Source organism: Notechis scutatus, chromosome 2 (genome assembly GCF_049901735.1).
Source record: "Notechis scutatus isolate UNSWTSFEM ecotype Mainland chromosome 2, rNotScu1.2, whole genome shotgun sequence".
In the NCBI taxonomy this organism is placed as follows: Eukaryota; Metazoa; Chordata; class Lepidosauria; order Squamata; family Elapidae; genus Notechis; species Notechis scutatus.
The window spans coordinates 234,466,436-234,486,669 of NC_142010.1; the positions used below are offsets into that span (position 1 = coordinate 234,466,436).

The 20,234-nt window shown below is 36.6% G+C and overlaps 1 protein-coding gene across 2 annotated transcripts in view; it reads right to left on the reverse strand.

Moving 5' to 3' along the window:
- Position 1: 1 nt before the first annotated feature.
- ANKRD31 (ankyrin repeat domain 31) overlaps positions 2 to 20,234 on the reverse strand; it is a 49,458-nt gene continuing 29,225 nt past the window's right edge. Inside the window, exons 9-17 of one of the 2 annotated variants that reach the window (XM_087958269.1) lie at positions 19,010 to 19,152; positions 18,005 to 18,164; positions 13,569 to 13,669; positions 11,753 to 11,840; positions 8,987 to 9,083; positions 7,658 to 8,639; positions 3,999 to 4,139; positions 1,731 to 1,821; positions 2 to 150 (exon numbers count right to left, since the gene is read on the reverse strand). In XM_087958269.1, the coding sequence (XP_087814395.1) occupies positions 2 to 150; positions 1,731 to 1,821; positions 3,999 to 4,139; positions 7,658 to 8,639; positions 8,987 to 9,083; positions 11,753 to 11,840; positions 13,569 to 13,669; positions 18,005 to 18,164; positions 19,010 to 19,152 (1,952 nt within the window). Of the gene's footprint in view, positions 151 to 1,730; positions 1,822 to 3,998; positions 4,140 to 7,657; positions 8,640 to 8,986; positions 9,084 to 11,752; positions 11,841 to 13,568; positions 13,670 to 18,004; positions 18,165 to 19,009; positions 19,153 to 20,234 lie in introns of those variants that run through there. The other variant, XM_087958270.1, reaches the window with a different exon arrangement.

Here is a 20,234-nt window from a genome sequence, read left to right on the forward strand (position 1 = left end):
TTTAAAATCCAAAATTTTCACACTTGACAAAGAAGTCCCAGTATTTTTCTCCTGTATGCCATGGCAAAAATTCTTCATCTGTAATTAACCTTATTTTGTTGAAGTGTAGAAAACAGGGTGTTTTTGAAGAATTAGCCTGACAGGATGAGTCTATTAAAACATGAAACACACACTAAATTAAACTATCAAGCTTTAAATTTAAAATGCCCATAAGAGATCTCGTTCCTGCAGTGAGCAAGACAAATTTGCAGTCAATTCTATAGTCTCTATAGATTCCATAAATTTCAACCACAAGTCCATTAATCATGTTCATTTATCCTTATTAGGCTAACCAAGTCCACCATACTCAAGGTGAAGGGATGAAGTAAATTGTACTGTATGTATGCATGGTCATTTTCTTGAAATGCATGCAAATGTTTTATGAAAATTCATTTAATTTCTTAGTAAATATTGAATAGTTCTGTAATATAGATTAGTCTATCATATAATGCTAACCCAAAATACTTAATGAACGTTTATCCAAATTTCATTTTGCATTAGTGGTTCCTTTCACACAGACCATTAAATTATGGCATTTGTATAATATGTTTACTCATATTAACTAGATTAAGTTTTTTTCCCCTTTCCTTTTTCTTTTATTCAATCATCTTTCATTCTAGGAGCCTGCCCGGACAAGGCCCTGCAGTTTAGTAAACATAGTTTACTCAACTCAATTACTGGGCTAATATGCACACTGAACTATCCAATATCTAATGTGTAAGGTTCATTATGAAAATGTCAGAAAGCATGCAAAGTTACTGTCTCCCTCCTTCAACAATGACCATTATAACCAACTCTTGCCTTTCCTCTCCTAGACTAAGGGAATCATCAAGTCTTTCTTCTGTTAGTAATAGTAATATATTAAAGCAGAATTTTTCAAAACATCTGTCTTTCTGTCTGTCTGTCCATCTAGTTATTTTCTCTTCTAAAACCAATGAACTTGCTTAAAAGGTAGCCTGAATTCAGATGAATTCAGTGGGAGTTACTTTAAGCACAGATATATAGGACTACCCTGCTAGTTCTACCATGATCACTTTTCTACCTATGGGCATACAAAATGAAAACAGGCAATTGAAGAACAGCAGGGAATAAAGAGCCACATCTAAGTAACTCCTGTGATAAATCAGAGATAGATGGAGACAGCTTCATCTTTTGTCAGTGACCATAGACAGGTGTAGGAAAGACACAAAAAGCAAGTAAAAGGGTGTGGCATATAGATCTTAGTGGCATTGTTTGGTAGCTAATACACTAGTGTGAGTCAGCAGAAGCAAAGAACAAAAAGAACAAAAGCTCAGGAATGGCCCTGGAATACAACTGTGCTGTCACAAGGACTCTTGAGAATGAACAATCCTGCTAGCCAGGACAGTTGTGAGGCAGATGTAGGCAGCCTTCCCATTGGTCAAGCTTTGTATATTCTATAGGTATTGCGAATTAAAGCCCTGGAGGGGAAAATATTCCAGTTCACTCATGAAAGAGAATGAAAAAGAGGAGAGAAAAAGAGCGATACATTACTGTGTTTTAGCAAATATTGCAGAATATGCTTTTGAAAAGACTATGTTAGAAAACCTAGTAAGTGTGTGGGATAGTTTGTTTGTGCTGTTACAAATTCCTGCCCCCAGGAGAGAGGTGAGAATGAAGTCACTTATTTGCACTCTTTTCATATTGGAAATAGTACTTCAGTCAATACATACCAAGCAGATTTTTTTGTTGCAATACTTCTGATTCCTTAGGAACATGCATTTCATTAACAATTGTTGATAATGGCCTTCCACAGTATGTGACCTGAAAACAGCAGCCAATATATTAGTCATCTGAGCTGAAAAAAGCTCTTGAAAAAAAATGTTTCACAATGAGCAAGAGTGTGGATAAAATGTCTCTCTTGGAATCCTAAAAAATAGCTGCATCTTTTGCAACATTCATGTAACTGCCCTTTCAACTAAGGGCAGGCTCGGTTATAAGAGTGAAAATTGGTCATAAGTCACTTTTTTCAGTGTTGCTGTAACTTCAAACTAAACAAATAGTTGTAAATCGAAGGTTACCTGTACAAGTTTTGCAAAATATTGTGGTCATTTTAAAAATATGAAGAGATACTTCATTTACGATTCTGTGGGTTTCAAGGCATCTTTTTCAAGACTTACACTTAGACATTTGGGGTTTTATAGGTCTTTAATGATGAATCAAGAAACATTAAACTTTTCTGGGACTTATGGTTTGAGCTTCTTCAGCGATGGACCGAAATCCACGATCGTGCGTGGTTTCGATCCGTGCTTGCCGCCGGAGTGCCCTGAGCCGGCTGGATTTGGGGCAAAAGCCACCCCGTAGAGGTGGTGAAGAGAGGAGAGACCACCAGTAGTGTCGAGGAGAGCCGCATCTCTCCTCCCCAGCTGGCCATTACTCCCTTTCCCGAAGGCGGTTGCAGTGGTGGTCAGAAATGGCCACCTCAAAGAAGAACTCGACCGGAAAAGATTGTGCAGGAGGAAGATAAGAAGAGAAAGTTTTGACTGACTGGGTTGAACTGAGAAAGCAACAACATAAGGTACCCTGGAATTTGAATTACAAATAATAACTTGTTCCCAAATAAGATTTTTGAAGCTGCAAAGGAGAGAGGGAAGGGGAAAGATTTAGTCTTTTTTTCTTTCCTTCCCCATATTGACAGCTAAGAGACTTAAGTAATAAATTGCTAAAAATTCATTTTTGACATTAATAGGCATTTAAGTTGAAAATAAAATGTCAAAGGGATAATAAAGATTTTTGGATATTTAAAAACTTTTAAAAGAAGGAAAGAAGAGAAAAGGAAAAAAATAAAAGGGTGGGATCTGGAATAATGGAGGAGACCACCTGGAAGTAAAAGGAATTAACAGTGAAACTTTAACAAGATTCCTAAAAGATATACTCTAACTGAAACTTTGTAACAAGATAAATAGAACCCCAGGAAGAGAAAGTGGAAAAAAGAAGCAAGAAGAAACAGCTTTGGATTATTTGGATCATTTGGTGATTTTTGGATTTTTGGTTATTGGATTTAAATGACTAAAATCAATCTGTTTGTTGTTTAAAAGTGTTCAAAATGGCATCACTCTTGGAAGAACCGAAAATTGAACTTAAAAAACAGAAAGAAGATGGACAAGAAGAGGGTTTTTTTTGCGGGCTGGATCTGGCCCCTGAGTTTAACACCCCTGTTCTAGTGCTTTTCTTCACATACTGATTAGCCCACTTCTCTTCTGAAACCTCAATATATCAATCTTTTAATGCCTGAGCTAAAGGAGTGCAAATGCTTTGCCATTTTATGCTATTTTGTTGTCATCTAGGATAACAAATCCTCCTGCTACCAATTCAGTCTTGACCTTCACCCAGGCATCTAGCCTCCTTTGAATAATGTGTAAATATGGTTTATTTCTATGTGTTTATTGATGGCTGCTGTGAATTCTGTTTTGACAATCACAAATGAGACATTCCAGACTGAAATACTTTTTTTTAACATTACTGTAATATCCTAGTACATTGAAGTTTTCATTTTATTGAAATGTAAAACATCTAATAAAAAATCTATTGAAATTGATAACTCGAGCAGTAGATTTGTACCCAAACAACACACTGTTCAATTGAAATTGGATTTTTTTGTATGCTATAAAATAAAAACTTACTACAAAAAAAAAGAACCTGCCTGATCTTCCAGCTTTGCCTTACATTAGAAAGAATTAGGATGGACATTTTCTCTTTTGCAAGAAATCCACCATTCCCTGTTAACCTGCAGTTTATAAGAGCAGTAATCACCAAATTTGTTAACAAGGCAGGATTGAGTTTGGCAAAAGACAAGCAATTTTATCCTGATGTTTCTGTTCTGCCTTAAGATCTAGTGGTCAAGACATTACATCTTTTATAGATGTGCCTTAGATGGCACCTTTACTCCCAAATGGAAGCAGTAGATTATTACCATTATCATCATCATCTCATCATCATACCTTATTGTATACATATTTCCAGTTTACATAGATGTCTTTTCCTAATATTGCCTTTATCCATTGAACTGGATTTTGATAAACTGAATTGTTTCCAGTTTGGACTTTTCCATTTCCAAGAAGGCTAGCTTTATGTTTGGAATCCTGAAAGAAAAAGTGTAGAGTTGTAATTGCAGGAATGTTCCTATCTGATGGCAAACCTCAGAGAAAAGAATGGTTCCAAGCAGATACAACTCAGGCAAATAAAGTTACTCATCTAAAGGAGGATTAGAGAGAGGAAGTAAACATATGTTGGACTTTGACTAGAGATCATTAATTGTGTTAGTTACTATGCTGAACAATAACGAAAGTCAAGCAGAAACCAAAGTTAACCAATGTTGGAGGATAACTAAAAATGTGTATAAATGCAAGACTAGACTCCAATATTGAAGTTCATCATGAATCAGTTGATCATGATCAAACACCTCGACTGCCTCATCATTGCAACAAAAAAGAAAATAGAAACAAACAAAATAATTATAAATTTCCTGAATTTAGCAATAGCACTTAGCACTTATACAGTATAATGTTCCACAGTGCTTTACAGCACTGTCTGACTGATTTACAATGCAACCATATTGGCCCCAACAATCTGGGATATAGCCTAGGTTATTAAAACATGAAGATTTTGATCTAAGTTTGTCAACTGGTTTTGTGTATCAAAGCAGTTCTAATAAGAAAGATTTCTCACATCACCAGTAACAGTGTTATTGCTTGCTTTATTTAAACCAAAATGTCTTGTTTAAAGATACTGAAAGTCAAACTAGGACACATAAGACCAAATACAAAAAAATGCTAATTCTGCATGAATTCAGTAAGGCATTTGACAAAGTAGACCACAATCTCCTTCTTGGTATGCTAGAAAATGTGGAATAGACAACATGACCACCAGATGGATTTGTAGACAAATAGTACTCAATGAGTAATCCTTAATGGTACCAAATCCATATGGAGAGAAGTAAGCCGTGGGGTACCACAAGGCTCTGTCTTAGGCTCAGTACTCTTCAATATCTTCATAAATGACTTAGATGAAGGGATAAAAGCAGAACTCATCAACTTTGCAGATGATACTAAACTAGCAGGAATAGTCAACACTGCAGAAGACAACTCAGGACCCAAAAATATCTTGACTAACTTGGACAATGGGCCTTATCCAACAAAATGAATTTTAATGTGGAGAAAAGAAAAGCTATATGTTTAGGCAGGAAAATCAAAGGTATAAGTCAGACGTGAAATTCAAAATTTTTCCCTACCAGCTCTGTGGGCGTGGCTTGGTGAGACTCAGCTTCTAAAAGGAAGAAGGCGGGCGAGTGTAGGCAACCGATTCAAATCGTCCTTACCCCCTCTCCAAACCAATTCAAATCATTCCTACCACCTCTCCCGAGGTAATATGAGGTGGTTGAATTTCACCCCTGGTATAAGTACAGATTAAGTGAGACCCAGCTTAAAAACAGTAACTGTGAGAAGGACTTGGAGTCCTAGTGGACAATCACTTGAATATGAGCCAGCAGTGTGCAGCAGCCACCAAAAACCACTAATACAATCTTGGGTTGTATAAACATAGGCATAGAATCAAGTTCACATGAAGTGCTGCTTTACAAAACCCTAGTAAGACCACACCTGGAATACTGCAACTGATTTTGGTCACCATACTATAAAAAAGATGCTGAGACTTAGAAAAGGTTCAGAGAAAAGCAACAAAGATAATCAAAAGCCTGTAGACTAAACAGTATGAAGAACAGCTGCAGGTTTTGTGTCTGGCTAGTCTAAAGAAAAGAAGAATTAGGGATGACATGATAGCAGTATTCCAGTATTTGAGAGGCTGCCACAAAGAAGAGGGAGTCAAATTATTCTCCAAAGCGCCAGAGGGCAGGACAAGAAGCAATGATTGGAAACTAATCAAAGACAGAAGCAACCTGGAATTAAGGAAAAACTTCCTAACAGTGAGGACAATTAACCAGTGGAACAGGTTGCCTTCAGAAATTATGGGCACTCCATCACTGGAATTTTTTAAGAAGAGATTAGACAGTCATTTATCTGAAATGGTACGTGGTAAATGGTTCTCTTGCTTGAGCAGGGTCCCTTCCAGCTCTATTCTATTCTATTGACTAAGGTCCCTTCCAGCTCTATTCTATTCTATTCAATGCAAAAAGATAAATACAGGTACAGCCTTATCTCGAGGATCCTCTTAACTACTTAGTTGCTTGGTACTGTAGGTAATAGTAGCAGATATCACCAGCTATATAAAATTTATCTGGTATTTATCAGGAATGAATATGATAGGGAATTTCCTGTGAAGGACTTAAGGCAATAGACTGCCCACTGGTACACAAAACTCATGTTTCTGAGACTACGTGCATAGAAAATATGAATTTTTATTATATAGGGTATAAGTACTCTGTGCAATTTATTATCACAAGACATGGTGATGAGTGCTGATTTAGACAGCCTTACATTCATGAAGACAGGTCTGTTCAAACTAGTCTTGGTAGTCTCAGTCTTATCTCTAAGCTGGGAAGATATTATATTAGCTAAAGGAGCAGAAAATTGGGAGTGTGTAAATCTTCATCTCCTGCTTAAGAATTCTGTTGAGGCATGGCTGTTGGGAAAAATAAAATCATTTTTGGTTTAATTTTTTAGGTCTATTCAAATGGTCTTACATACCATATCAAACTTTGTTGTCAGTTTTTCCACATTTTTCAAGATCGAGGAAAATGCACACCATGTAATTAATAGATACATATTAGCCATTTTTAAAATATATGGGACAATGATTTCCTAGAGCTGCAGTGGCACAGTGGTTAGAATGCAGTACCGAATGCTACTTCTGCTGATGACCGGCTGCCAGCAGTTCGGCAGTTTGAATCTCACCAGCTCAAGGTTGTCTCAGCCTTCCATCCTTCCGAGGTCGGTAAAATGAGGATTCAAATCATTGGGGGCAATATGCTGACTCTTTAAACCGCTTAGAGAGGACTGTAAAGCACTGTGAAGCGGTATATAAGTCTAAGTGCTAGTGCTATTACTGAAAATGGAGGAAATGAAAAGGGTCCACTGGAACCAACTGTAAAAACCTCATGTTATCATTAGAATCAAGCCAACCCAATCAAAAGACAATATAGCTTCTCTCAACTCTTATTTTTAGCATCAGGACAAAGAGAAGAAACTGAAATTCTATAACAGAGTTCCTAAACCTTTTAAAGAAATTAAGATAGCATAACCAATTAATTTGACAAGGCTTTTCCAAAGAGGCTCAATCAAGTTTCTTTGCTGGAGTTAAAAAACACTACAATATTATTTTTATTTATAACGTAAGCATATTTTCCCCAATGATCTGGCTCCTCATTTTACTGATTCTGGAAGGATAGAAGACTGAGTCAACCTTGAGCCATCAGGATTGAATTCCAGGATGTAAACAGTTAGCCTGCAGTACTGCATTCTAACCACTGTACCACCAGGGCTCATTCTTCTGTAAAAACTGGTGCTTTTTCATTGTAGAAAACTTAATCATTAAGGAAATTTTTAATAATTATATAGAACTTTGGTAGAATGCAATATTTATTGTTAAGATTTTAAACTATGTATTAATATGCAAATGAATATTACTTTGCAAATGAATTATTTACCTGCAGTGTGAATTCTAAAACATCATCTCCTGGCTTAATTTTTCCCAGTTCAAGCAGATCTAATAGTTGATTTTTTTTCTTCCTGTTTCTCTTGAAATGTAGGCCTTTCTCAAAATCTTGATTTTTTGAATTCTGGAAAGTATTCTGACTGATCGTGCTTTGTGATGTTACATGAGAAAATGGCCCTGGAGATTCTAAATTAACATTAAGTAAGATTCTTTTACTTGTGGCCATGTTATCTTGATCAGTACTAACAAAGCCACATGCGGATTCTAACTCTACAATTGGTTGTATTGAGGAAGCATTGTTCATATTTGAATATTGTGACAAAAGCATATTCATGCAAACATTCTGACTGTCAGTAGATGGCTGACAGATATTATTATTATCACTTCCAATTGTTGAGTTATTAATCTGCAATCTTGATGTGGCACTTAGGTTCTGGGTTTCTTGTGGTGTCACCAATATACAATCAATTTCTTTTAATTGTTGAGTAGGACAGATAACAGAATTTAGAAGCAATGTTGCTGAATCTGTAGTATCCAAGGACTCTGAATTTGTTACTTCTGCAGTGTTATATCTCTTCACATTGTTTTCAAATACCAAAAGCTGTGGACCATCTTTCTTCTGACTATTAATTTCTCCATTTTCTCCTGATATATCTGGAAATCTGTTTGGATGGTCTTGATTTAAAGAGCTATTTTCCATCTCCCAGACACTCTCATGGCCCATAATAATGTTAGGACATGGAACTGTTTCATCAGAAATTCTGTTTTTTGTATTGCTGTTTTCATAAGAATCAAGTGTGTCTGGGACTTGATTTGATAACTGGAAACCCTCTTTTTTTGCATTTTTAAAATTCTGTATTTTTTTCCATAATTCTTTCTGTTTTCGTGCCATGAGCAAAAGATTCTTTTGTCGGGCTGCAAGGCTTACTAGCTTTTCTCTCAGCACTCCCTGTTTAAAAGATTCCACAGAAGCTCTAAAATCAAATTTTAAAATATTAATTGAGTTAATCAAGAATACAAGATGTACTGCCATGAATAATTTATCCTTGTATGAACAATAATTTTAAATGTAATAAAGTTTTTAAAAAATTCTAAATGTGTTAAGTACTGACCATAGTAGCTAAAATAATCATCTAAGATGCTTATCTAACGTAACACTTTGATATTTTTTCTGGGAACAGGATAGATTATATAAATACAAAATTTATTATAGATGAATTTAGATGATTTTATTATAGATGATTTTATTTTTTATTTCATAATTACATATGTTTTCTTTTTATAACACAACATTCAAAAATACATTTTTTCTCCCACTTACCTATATTTCTTAGCAAGCTCATCTCGTTCAGATTTTTGTCTGGTAAGTGTAGTATTCAAAGAGTTCTGTATTTCAGAAAAGTCCTGGATATACAGATCTATTCAAAATTTATATAATTTTAAGAATGGACATGAATTTTTTTTATCATTTGCTGCAAATGCAGTATAATGCTACAACAACAGAACAGATTGCAAAAAAATTAATCAATATTCTAAACACCATAATGGTTGTAGCCCATTTTTATTCTATAATTTTCCTTACAATTTAATATTTATTTTATATTTTGTGTTCAACATTTAAAAATAAAAATATGAATATGTTAACAATTGTTCAAATTATACATATAATTTTTCTTTTGCAAAAGAATTATAAATTGACTTCAGTGAAGCTTATTTCTGAATAAATATGCATGAGGTTGTGGTATTATTTATTAGAGTTATACAGCACAAATATAGCACATAGCTACAGCTCCTTAAAGCAACTACATCTTTGACCATGATACCCTGGATTTCAAAACTATTTGTTAAACTCTGATGGAAGCTACCGTGTTTCTCATATAATAAGGCCGGGTCTTATTCTTTTTTTGAGCCCGAAAAAACGGCTAGGCCGTCTTTTCGGGGGTGACTTAATTCCCCCCCCTTGCATCTTAGGGCGGGCGGCAACAGCTTGGATGTTGACCTTGGCGTTGGTGGGGCACTTTGTATCAGGGTCAACGCAGGCAGCACCATATCAGGGTATGCAACAAAAGTACTTCCTAACAGAAAGCCCCTCCCCTGCCATTTCTCCCCCATTTCGCATGTTTTAATATAGGCCTTAATTTGGGGGGGAGGGGCTTAATTTCATTTCATGCTTATAAAACATGCTGGGACTTCCTATTGGGGGAGGCCGTATTGTTGGAGAAACAGGGTACTTCAGATCAAATGGCCTTAAATTCTGGAGAAAAGTGCCCTACAAAGTTGGGAATTCCTACAAAACCAGATGTTGAAGGTACAGTTACAAACAATTCCAATGAAGAGAAAAATGAGAGACAATCTGAATGACAGGTGTAGATGCATACAGAACTTTCTAAAGTCTTGTAAATAAAAAACATGTATAGGCAAGCAACAGAAGGATCAATAAAAATTCTAACCATGCTACACCACAAGAACAACACAGTGGCCAACAGATTGGAAGAGGTCAATCTACATTCCAATACCAAAAAAAGATTAAAAGTGTGTGCAAACTAACATGCAATATCCTTAATTTCACATGCTAGAAAAATATTGCTTAGATTAATCAAATGTAGGTTACAGCCCTACATAGAAAAAGAGATGCCAGATGTACAAACTGGGTTTAGAAAAAGCAAAAGAATGAAAGATACTATTGCTAATCCACACAAGATAATTGAGGAAAGCAAAGAATATCACAAAGAAGTCACTATGTGCCTCGTTGAGTATATCACACAAAGCAGTGAACAGTGCTCAGAAAAATGGGAACCAGTAACATCTCATTGTCTTCAGGAGAAACTCATATGTGATCAAAATGTCATATGACTTTTTTGTTCAATGGCTTCAATCTCAACACTCCCTGTTATGGTCATAAAGTAAGAATTGTGGTTTGTTAAATGGAGTCCCAGATAAGGAGTATGGGGTGCCTCAAGGGGAAGGGGGAGGCCTGGGAAGGCCAAGTGCATATCATGTACAAATTGCCATGGTATGGGAACCTTCAGCTGCCCACTCTACAGGGATGCTGCAATTCCCCCACCTATCTTCCCCAAACCTCCAGTCTATGCCCTTTTAGCCACTCTGCGCAGTGACCTTCATCCATGACAGTGCTGGAACTGTAGAGGCCTGGGGCCTTTAGCAGTCTCAGCTAGCTGCCACTATCCCCAAGTTCTACTTCAGCTCCAACTCCAGCACTATCACTGCTGCTATAAATGTCACCTCAAACCCACAATGCTGCCTTTTACTGTTCTCCAAGCTGGCCTCTCATTCTTTCCACAAGCCATGTATCTCATATCTTCTCCAAGCCAGCCTTTCATCATCATGCATATTTCATTATTTGACCTCCTCTTCTTTTACCCAAAGACGAACAAAGGACAATCATGTGTTAGGTTGCAAATATAAAGTTGTATCTTTTGTCAAATGACATTTGGAAACATGAATTATTATTTTAATGTCACTGTCAGCTATTACAGATGACAGTGGCTATTGCTAAAAGAGAATTCGTTTGAGAGTGCTTTGAATATTAGATTGAAATGATATTGCCCTTTATTTTGGATAGCACAACATTCTAGGGTGATCCTACAATTCATGTCTGAAGTATTCCTGATGAACAGTAGCAAAATTCTAAAACTAGAGGAGATCTTATATGGGTCTCTGATTCAATTGCTCTATAATTTTGATCTACTTTTAGTGTCCATGAAGCATGTATTAAGCAATCTTCTTTCTGTATACTTGGAAAGCTCAGAGGAAAATCTTTCCAACAATACAGAAAAATAATAGGAACAAACATAGCCTCCACAGCCAACAAATAGCATATAACATAATCGGCCACACAGACAAATCTACAGGATGCTGAATTGGTCAAGTTTCCAACAACTTTTCTCCCAACACCTTGCCAATGTTCCCCACAATTAACCTCATTTGTCACATCAGTCTCTATAATGTGAGGTCCAGCAATTGTTTTGCTAAGGTAAAACTCTGATTACTACAATGTAACTATTATAATCTATCATCAATTTATGGAAAACAAATCTTTCATAAGTTAACTGTGATTCATCCCTACCTGCATCTCTTTGGCATTTTAATTCAAACAGCAACAACCTCTCCTGCTTATTTTCTATGTCCAGCAATGCTTCATTGAGTAATTCATGCTGTCAAAACCAAGCCATTGTTAAGTCTATTAAAGAAAGACAGTTTGCAACTGAAGTAAAAAAATACAAACACACACACTTCTGATTTGAAGGCAAGCAAGTCTTTGGTTATCAAGGACGTTAATATAGCATTTGTCTGTAGCTTTTTAAGGAATCCAAGCAAACTCAACATACAGATTATAAGAGTACAATGAAGATGAAAATGTTAGGAAACAAATAGACACAAAACACCTTTTCACCAGCAATCAACACCCAGATGAGCAGAGATTAACACTAACACAGGGGTGTCAAACTCGTGGCCGGATACGTCATATGCTGGCCACGCCCACCCCAGTTTTAGAGAAGGGGAAAAATCACGATACATCATGTGACAACATGACAATGTGAGTTTGACATCACTGCACTAAGGCAAGAACTGATGACGTTACTTAGTTTGGTAATGAAACAACTGCAACAAAACAACCAAGCTCAGGGAGTACCAAGGATCCTGCATCAACATATTTTAATACACTCCCAATAGCTGCTTTCAAGTGTAAACAAGCTCTTGTGAACTACAATTGTGCCCTTTTGAGAAAGACGCATTGACTAAAGACTAAAACATATAAAGAATGGTTTCTTGAATTGGGTATGTCTAGTTTAATGAAAAGAAGAACTAGGGGGTTACATGATAGTAGTGTTCCGGTATCTCAGGGTTGCAACAAAGAAGAGGGTGTCAAACTATTCTCCAAAGCACCTGAGGGCAGGACAATAAGCAATGGGTGGAAACTGATTAAGGGGAGAAACAACTTAGAACTAAGAAGAAATTTCCTGACATAGAACAATTAATCAGTGGAACAACTTGCCTCCAGAAGTTGTGAATGTTCCAACACTGGAAATTTTAAAGAAGAGATTGGATAATCATTTGTCTGAAATGGTATAGGGTTTCCTGCCTAAGCAGGAGGTTGGACTAGAAGACCTCAAAGGTACCTTCCAACTCTATCCTAAACTAAATTATAGCCTATATTCTGTTATACTGTCTTCCTATGAGGACATAGATCTTTTTCATAACTTCACTTGATAAAATTAGACAAACTAATTTCTTTTATATACAGCTATTCCTGTCAAACCGTTCCTTTAAATATAGCAAAATATTGTTATGCTGTTTGTAATACATGATCCATCTTGATACCCAGAGTAATTTAGTTATACTTTTATGTTTATATTTTACTTGGAACAGAAACTGTTTTAATTACTTCGTTAATCTGCAGAATTCTGGTCAGTGACCATAAAAAAGACTAAATTAAACTACCAAACTTAATTTTTAACTTTGTATCTCATGGGGTTGTTGTTTTATCTGAAGTCTACTTAGATAGATATGTGTTCCTATTTCTGCCTCTGTTACTGGGACCTAACAAGCTTTTATAATTCCTCCTCTTCTTATAATGAGTTCCTTTGCAATAGTGGCTATCTTTAGCAGCTGTTTAAAGGACTGTGACTCTCTTGGGAAATAGCAACTCTATTCCTGCTGTCTTTTAATACTCGGGAGGAAAAATCACAAGGGTTTGCTTTAGAAGAGGAAGGAGGATTTGTTCAAGTTGAACATTTTGTAAGCTTGTTTTAGGGGAGATAGGTTGAAAGGTAGCTTAAAACATAATATTACACAATCTTTGTGCTTAATTCAGGATCCACTGGTATAAATCAGGTAACACGGTTCTACTGTACTATACACTATTGAGCTATTATACTTACTGTGGTAAATTTTTGTCCAGCTAAAACCAGATCTTCCTTTTCTTGGCAATCATAACAAACAGATTTTCTCCTAAGCCTTGATCTGCGCAGCTCTTTTTTCCCTAAATTAAGAACCCATCACAATAACAAAAGACATAGAAATTATTTAAGCCAAATCAATATAATTGGGCTTTCAGTCAATTCCAGATTTATATCTCAAATTATTTTTCTGATGTGAGAATTCAAGAGGATTCTCTTATCTGTTATCTTATGATTTATCTTGTGCCATAAACACCAAATGAAACATACAGCGTGAAAGAAAAAACAGCATAAGCATCTGAATGTCTAGGAAAATTAAAGGTTCTTAATGCTACAATATGTAAAGTACCTAGGAAAATATTCAACTTGTGAGTATGTATGGGAAACTCAATAATTGGTCTTATCACTAAATATAACTTTCTGGTAACTAAATGAACATATATGCTATTTACCACATCCTGTTCAATTGGCAAGCCATTCCTAACACACTATAGATTTAATCAGCTTGTCCTTTAATTCCGTTAAAAATGGTAGCACACTCGGTTGCAGCGGCTTCTCACTCTGATTTGGTGTGTGTGTTTGGTGATATATGTGTCTGAGTTTTGTTGCATGGGGGAGGTTTACACCCAACAAGAACTAATATGCTATGGACTACAGTCTGCTAGAGCTATTGTGTCGGATTTTCAGAGGACTCACAGTATTCCCGAGGCGATAGCAAGATCACCAGGATCTCCATGGATTGTAATGGGATCATTTAAACTGTGCAGGCGGTGCAGAGAGAGAAGGCGGAGGAGGGGCTGCAGAGCAGTAGTTTTAACTTGCTTAAAAAGACAGCCACACAAACCATCAAGTATCTTTCTCTCAAATGCTCGGTTACTCCTCAATAAAATGGATGAGATTAATCTGATGGCAGCAAGCAATCACATGATAAAGGACTGCTGTGTGATAGTTATTACAAAGAGCTGGCTTCACTCAGCTATTCCCGATGCCTCACTACAACTGGCATGTCGTACCATCCACCGACAAGACCGTAATAAGGACTCTGGTAAGACTAAAGGAGGTGGACTTTGTTTCTACGTTCATAATAACTGGTGCACCAACAGCCATGTTATAAACAGATACTGCTCTCCTGATTTAGAGGTGATGACAGACATGTGCAGACCTTTCTATCTACCTAGAGAACTGAGAATGGTGATTTTTACAGCTGTTTATATACCTCCTGATGCAAATATTAGCACTGCACTTGCATATTTGCATATTACAATAAATAAACAACTTAAGGCTTATCCTGATGGGGCTCATATAATAACTGGTGATTTTAATAAGGCATGCTTAAAGACTTTATTTCCCAAATTTACTCAGTATGTGACATGTGCCACCAGGGGAAACATCACACTTGATCATGTGTATTCTGATGTAAAGCATGCATATAAAGCAGTGTCACTTCCACATCTGGGACTTTCAGATCATTTATCACTGTTTGTTATACCAGCACACACACCCCTCAGAAGGAAAACTAAGCCTGAAATCAAACTCATCAAGATCTGGCCGGAGGGAGCACTTGATCAGCTGCAGGACAGTTTCTCAAATACTAATTGGAATTTATTTGAACAAGAGGATTTGGAGGAATATAGAAAAACTGTACTGTTTTACATCTTGACCTGTGTGGATACAGTTACTGTGAATAAGCGCATACGGATTTTCCAAACCAGAAGCCCTGGATGAACAAGGACGTGCAATTACTTCTCAAGACACGTGATATGGCATTCAGGTCTGAGGACAGGGTTTGGTATAACAAGGCAAGAGCGGAACTGAGGCGGGGCATCAAGGAGGCAAAAAAGGACTATAAAAGGAAGATTGAGGACTACTTCATAAATAATGATCCACAACGGGCTTGGCAGGGAATTAAACACATCACTAATTACAGGGCAGCAACCCCTTATCGATCAATAAGGACGCATCACTGGCAGAAGAACTGAACTGCTTCTTTGCCCGATTCGAACTGAATAGGTCTTTGAACACACTGCCTCTACAAACCACCGGTACTCAACTGTTCACAGTACAAGAGTATGATGTGAAGCAGGTGCTTAGAGCAGTGAATGTGAAAAAGGCTGCTGGCCCTGATGGGATAGCTGGGAAGGTACTCAAAGCATCGGCTGACCAGCTCGCAGGTGTGTTCACAAATATTTTTAACCTTTCTCTTACACAAGCCATTGTTACATCTTGTTTCAAAACTTCCATTATTATTCCAGTTCCCCAAAAGCCCTCTCCTGATACTTTAAATGACTATTGACCAGTAGCTCTCACACCCATAATTATAAAGTGTTTTGAAAGACTGGTCTTAAAATATATACAGGATTGCCTCCCATCAAACCTTGACCCATACCAGTTTGCCTATCGGAATAACAGATCCACAGAGGATGCTATTGCCATGGCTCTCCACGTTGCACTGAAACATCTGGAGCATAGTGGGAGCTATGTAAGGATGCTTTTTGTTGATTACAGCTCAGCCTTTAATACCATCATTCCAGATATACTGATTAAGAAGTTGCTAGAAAAGGGCCTCTCCTCTCACATCTGCTGTTGGATAAAGGACTTTCTTACTAACAAACCCCAAACTGTTAGGATTGGCAGCTATTTTTCCTCCACTCTTGCTCTCAGCACTGGCTCTCCACAGGGTTGTGTGCTGAGCCCCCTTTTGTATTCACTCTACACCTGCACTCCCTCTTGTCCCACTAACTCTATAATAAAATTTGCAGACGACACCACGTTGGTGGGACTCATATCAGGAGAAGACGAGATGGCCTATAGGTCAGAGGTTATCAGACTGGTCTTGTGGTGCAAGAGTCATAACCTCACCCTGAACATCAAAAAGACCAAAGAATTGATTATAGTCTTCAGAAGATGCAAAGCAGAGCCTCTCCCACTATATATCAATGGAGACTGTGTGAAAAGAGTTCATAGTTTTAAATTTCTAGGAACTCATATTTCTGACAACCTTACTTAGTCAGTCCACAATTTGGCTACTGCAAAGAAGGCCCAACAGCGCCTGAACTTTCTGAGGCTGCTGAAAGAATGGTCTGGGTGAGAAGTTGCTGGTTACTTTTTACCGTTTTACCATCGAGAGCATTTTGGCATACTGTGTAACGGTGTGGTATGCTGGATGCTCTGTAGTGGATAAGAAGATGCTCCAGAGAGTTATAAACACAGCACAAAAAATCATCGGTTGCTCTCTTTCTTCTTTGGAAGAGATTGCGAAGACCAGACTCCTCTGTAGAGCACTAAAAATCTCCACAGACCGTTCTCATCCTGGACATTCATATTTTGAACTGTTACCATCAGGGAGGCGTTATAAGTGTCTTAAAATGAGAACTAATAGACTGATAAACAGTTTCTTTTCCAAGGCAATAATTGTCTTGAATCAAACAATGCATATGTGATTTAGCCCTATGTATATAGTGGCATTTTTAAACTATCTAACTTACTATATGTTTTAGATAGGTTTTAGACTAGGTTTTTAATTATTATTTTAATTATTTTAATTTTTAAATACTCTGTAGTGTGATTGTGATGTGGTGTTTGGGACACTGTGCTGGAGTAGCTTTCAAATTTCATGGTATTTATAGAATGCAATGACAATAAAGGTATTCTATTCTATTCTTTGATTAGTCCTCAATTAAATTAAACTGTTTGTATATTGTAAACATTTTCAGGAGTTTATCACTGCGGGATTAATGAGCATTAAATGTGAACTAAGTGGTAAAGACATGGCAAATAAATAGTATTTTCAATTTAAAAAGTCAAACAAATAAATATGCTGGAATGCACATTATATCTGATGGGGAGGCACAGCAAAACAAAATGTGACTTTTTTGGCCAACGTCTCATAGCAGCCTGCACTTTCTGCTATTTGTAGTTCATTAGCACTGGTTTGCAACTCAGGCTGTATGACTGACATATGTAGAATAGCAGACAGTTTGATAAGGCTTATTTCCTTTACTTAGAAGAAATTCAATAAATTAGCAATAGCAATAGCACTTAAACTTATGGTATATACCACTTTATAGTGCTTTACAGCCCTCTCTAAGTGGTTTTACAGAGTCAGCATATTGCACCCAACAATCTGGGTCCTCATTTTACCCACCTCGGAAGGATGGAAGGCTGAGTCAACCTTGAGCCTGGTGGGATTTGAACTACCAAATTGCAGGCAGCCGATAGTCAAGCAGAAGTGGCCTGCAGTATAGCACTTTAACCACTGTGCCACTGAGCTCGTTAAATTAAATTAAAATTAATTAAATAGTTAAAATAAATACATTAAAATAATTCTGGAACTGTGGAAAACAAATATTTTTAAAAAAATCATCTTTAAAATATTGTAAAGAGCACAACAATTTACAATTTGTATGACGATAACATACCAGCATCATGATCCATCAAAACAGTCTCTTTAACTTCAGTAGCACCATAAGACTTAAGAAGCTTTTTAATTTGGTCACAAGTAGCTTCATCCAGGGCATTTTCCCCGTTGTTGTTTCTTTCGTTGGGGTTTGCACCATGGAGCAACAGCAACTGTACTGCCTGCAATATATTTCTTAACAATTTCTTCTGAGAAATTGATTCAGAAACTGCTAAGGCTATAAGTACATTACCACATTTACAGTATGTTGTTATCTTATACCAGTCTAGATTTTGGCTATGTTCTCACTAACACAAATCAGCAAGAATACATTAGCCTAATACGTCTACTCAGTCCACATTTATTATTTAATATATACTGTGAACTTAAATACTTAGGTTAAGTAAACTACAGTTAATCATTGATAAATGTATTATTGAAATAGCAAAGTCAACATTCAATCTTTAGGTTCATATTTTGTGCATTATGGTAGATTGTATTAAATAACTAAAAACTGATTTACAAAACATACCATATCTTAAATTATGGTTCATAAACTACTGTGCTGGTTTCGTACATTGTTTGAATTTTACTTTCATGCAGTGAGAATCCAGGCAATGTATTTATGCATGAATTTAGTGAAATGAAACATTTATTTAATTAAAACAAATCAAATTATATGACAGCACTGAGCAAATTGAGGAGGAATATTAATGGTAACAGTTGAATTGAATGATAGAATTAATAATGTAGTAGTAAATGATTCAAATCTCAAAATTAAGTTGAATCCTGCCTCACAGTACCTTACTTTTTTGCTCCAATAAGAGTATCCGAAAGCCAACTTTCTCAGACATTAGAAATCAGGACCTTGCATACTTGGTTATGAATCATTTATACATACCATCTGCTACATATTTCCCTCCCACTACTTTTGTTAAATCAAAGTCCTTCTTAAAAAGGAATGAAACTAGGGTCTGAAACCAAATAGAAAATCCTGCATTAAGTCAAAGTCTCGTTAGCGCCATACCTCAAAATGGTTGCCTGAAACAGCATCATGAATGGGCAAAACACCATCTAAGCTTTTACTGTTTACATCAGCACCAGATTTTAGTAATTCTGCAATAATCTCAGTAAATCCCCTGATAGAAGCTTCATGAATTGGGGTCCAACCTAGTAAAAGCAAATTCAGGCATGACACTGAATTTATGCTTCAATCACATATTTTTTTCACACATATATGTAACCATTACATAGATAATATTTTTAAAATTGTATCATATTAGCTTGAACTCAAAGAACTGCATAACCTGTTCTGAGATTGTAGAATTTGTATCAGGAAGAAAAGGGACTTTGTGAATACCATATGCAGAGGGAAGTAGGTAGTCCAGTCCTCACTTACTGATCACATTTGGGATTAGCAGCTCCACAGCTAAGCAACATGGTCATTAAGTGAGATATGACTGCAACTTGTGATTTCAGTGCTGGGTTCTACATTGATTTTGCTTGTTAGAAGCTGGTTGTGAAGATCCCAAATGGTTGTGAAGATCCCAAATGAACATGTGACCATGAAGATGCCTCAACAGCCATCAATCCAAAAGCCAATCATAATATCATTTTTTCAGGACATCTAAGGGAGACATGGCAAGCTCATGACCTCGGCAAAGACTTTAAAAAAGTGAGTAGACTGGTTATCTAGATAAGGAGAGTGACCACATGGGCTCCAGATGGCTGCTCCTTATAAGGAGACTGCAGGTTAGTGGTTGTCTGTGGGTTTCAGCACCAGGAGAAGATTAAACATCTTGCTCACAAAAACAGAATCTTTTAAAGGATACCTAAATTTGCAAGTCTCAGTTTCTAATCCATTTTGGAAATTGCCTATCAACCATTTTAAAACTGTTATCTATAAAGCTAAGTAAGATTTTCATCTAAGAAAGTTGCAAACAGATTAATGATCCAGTTAATGATACAGGTGTGGAGCAAATTTTATCTGACAAGACGGAGAAAATACCAAAAGTGGAACTATAAGCCATAGGCCTAGAGAATTATTTGGAAAAATATACTTTATTGGATACACAAAAGAAATTGACTGTTTTTTCAACAGCACTGAAGTGACTTATGATCATTTTTCACACTTATGACCATTGCAGCATCCCTATGGTCATGTGGTTTACATCTGGATGCTTGACAATTGACTCACATTTATTATTGTTGGAGTGTCCTGGAATCATGTGATCCCATTGCGACCTTCTGAT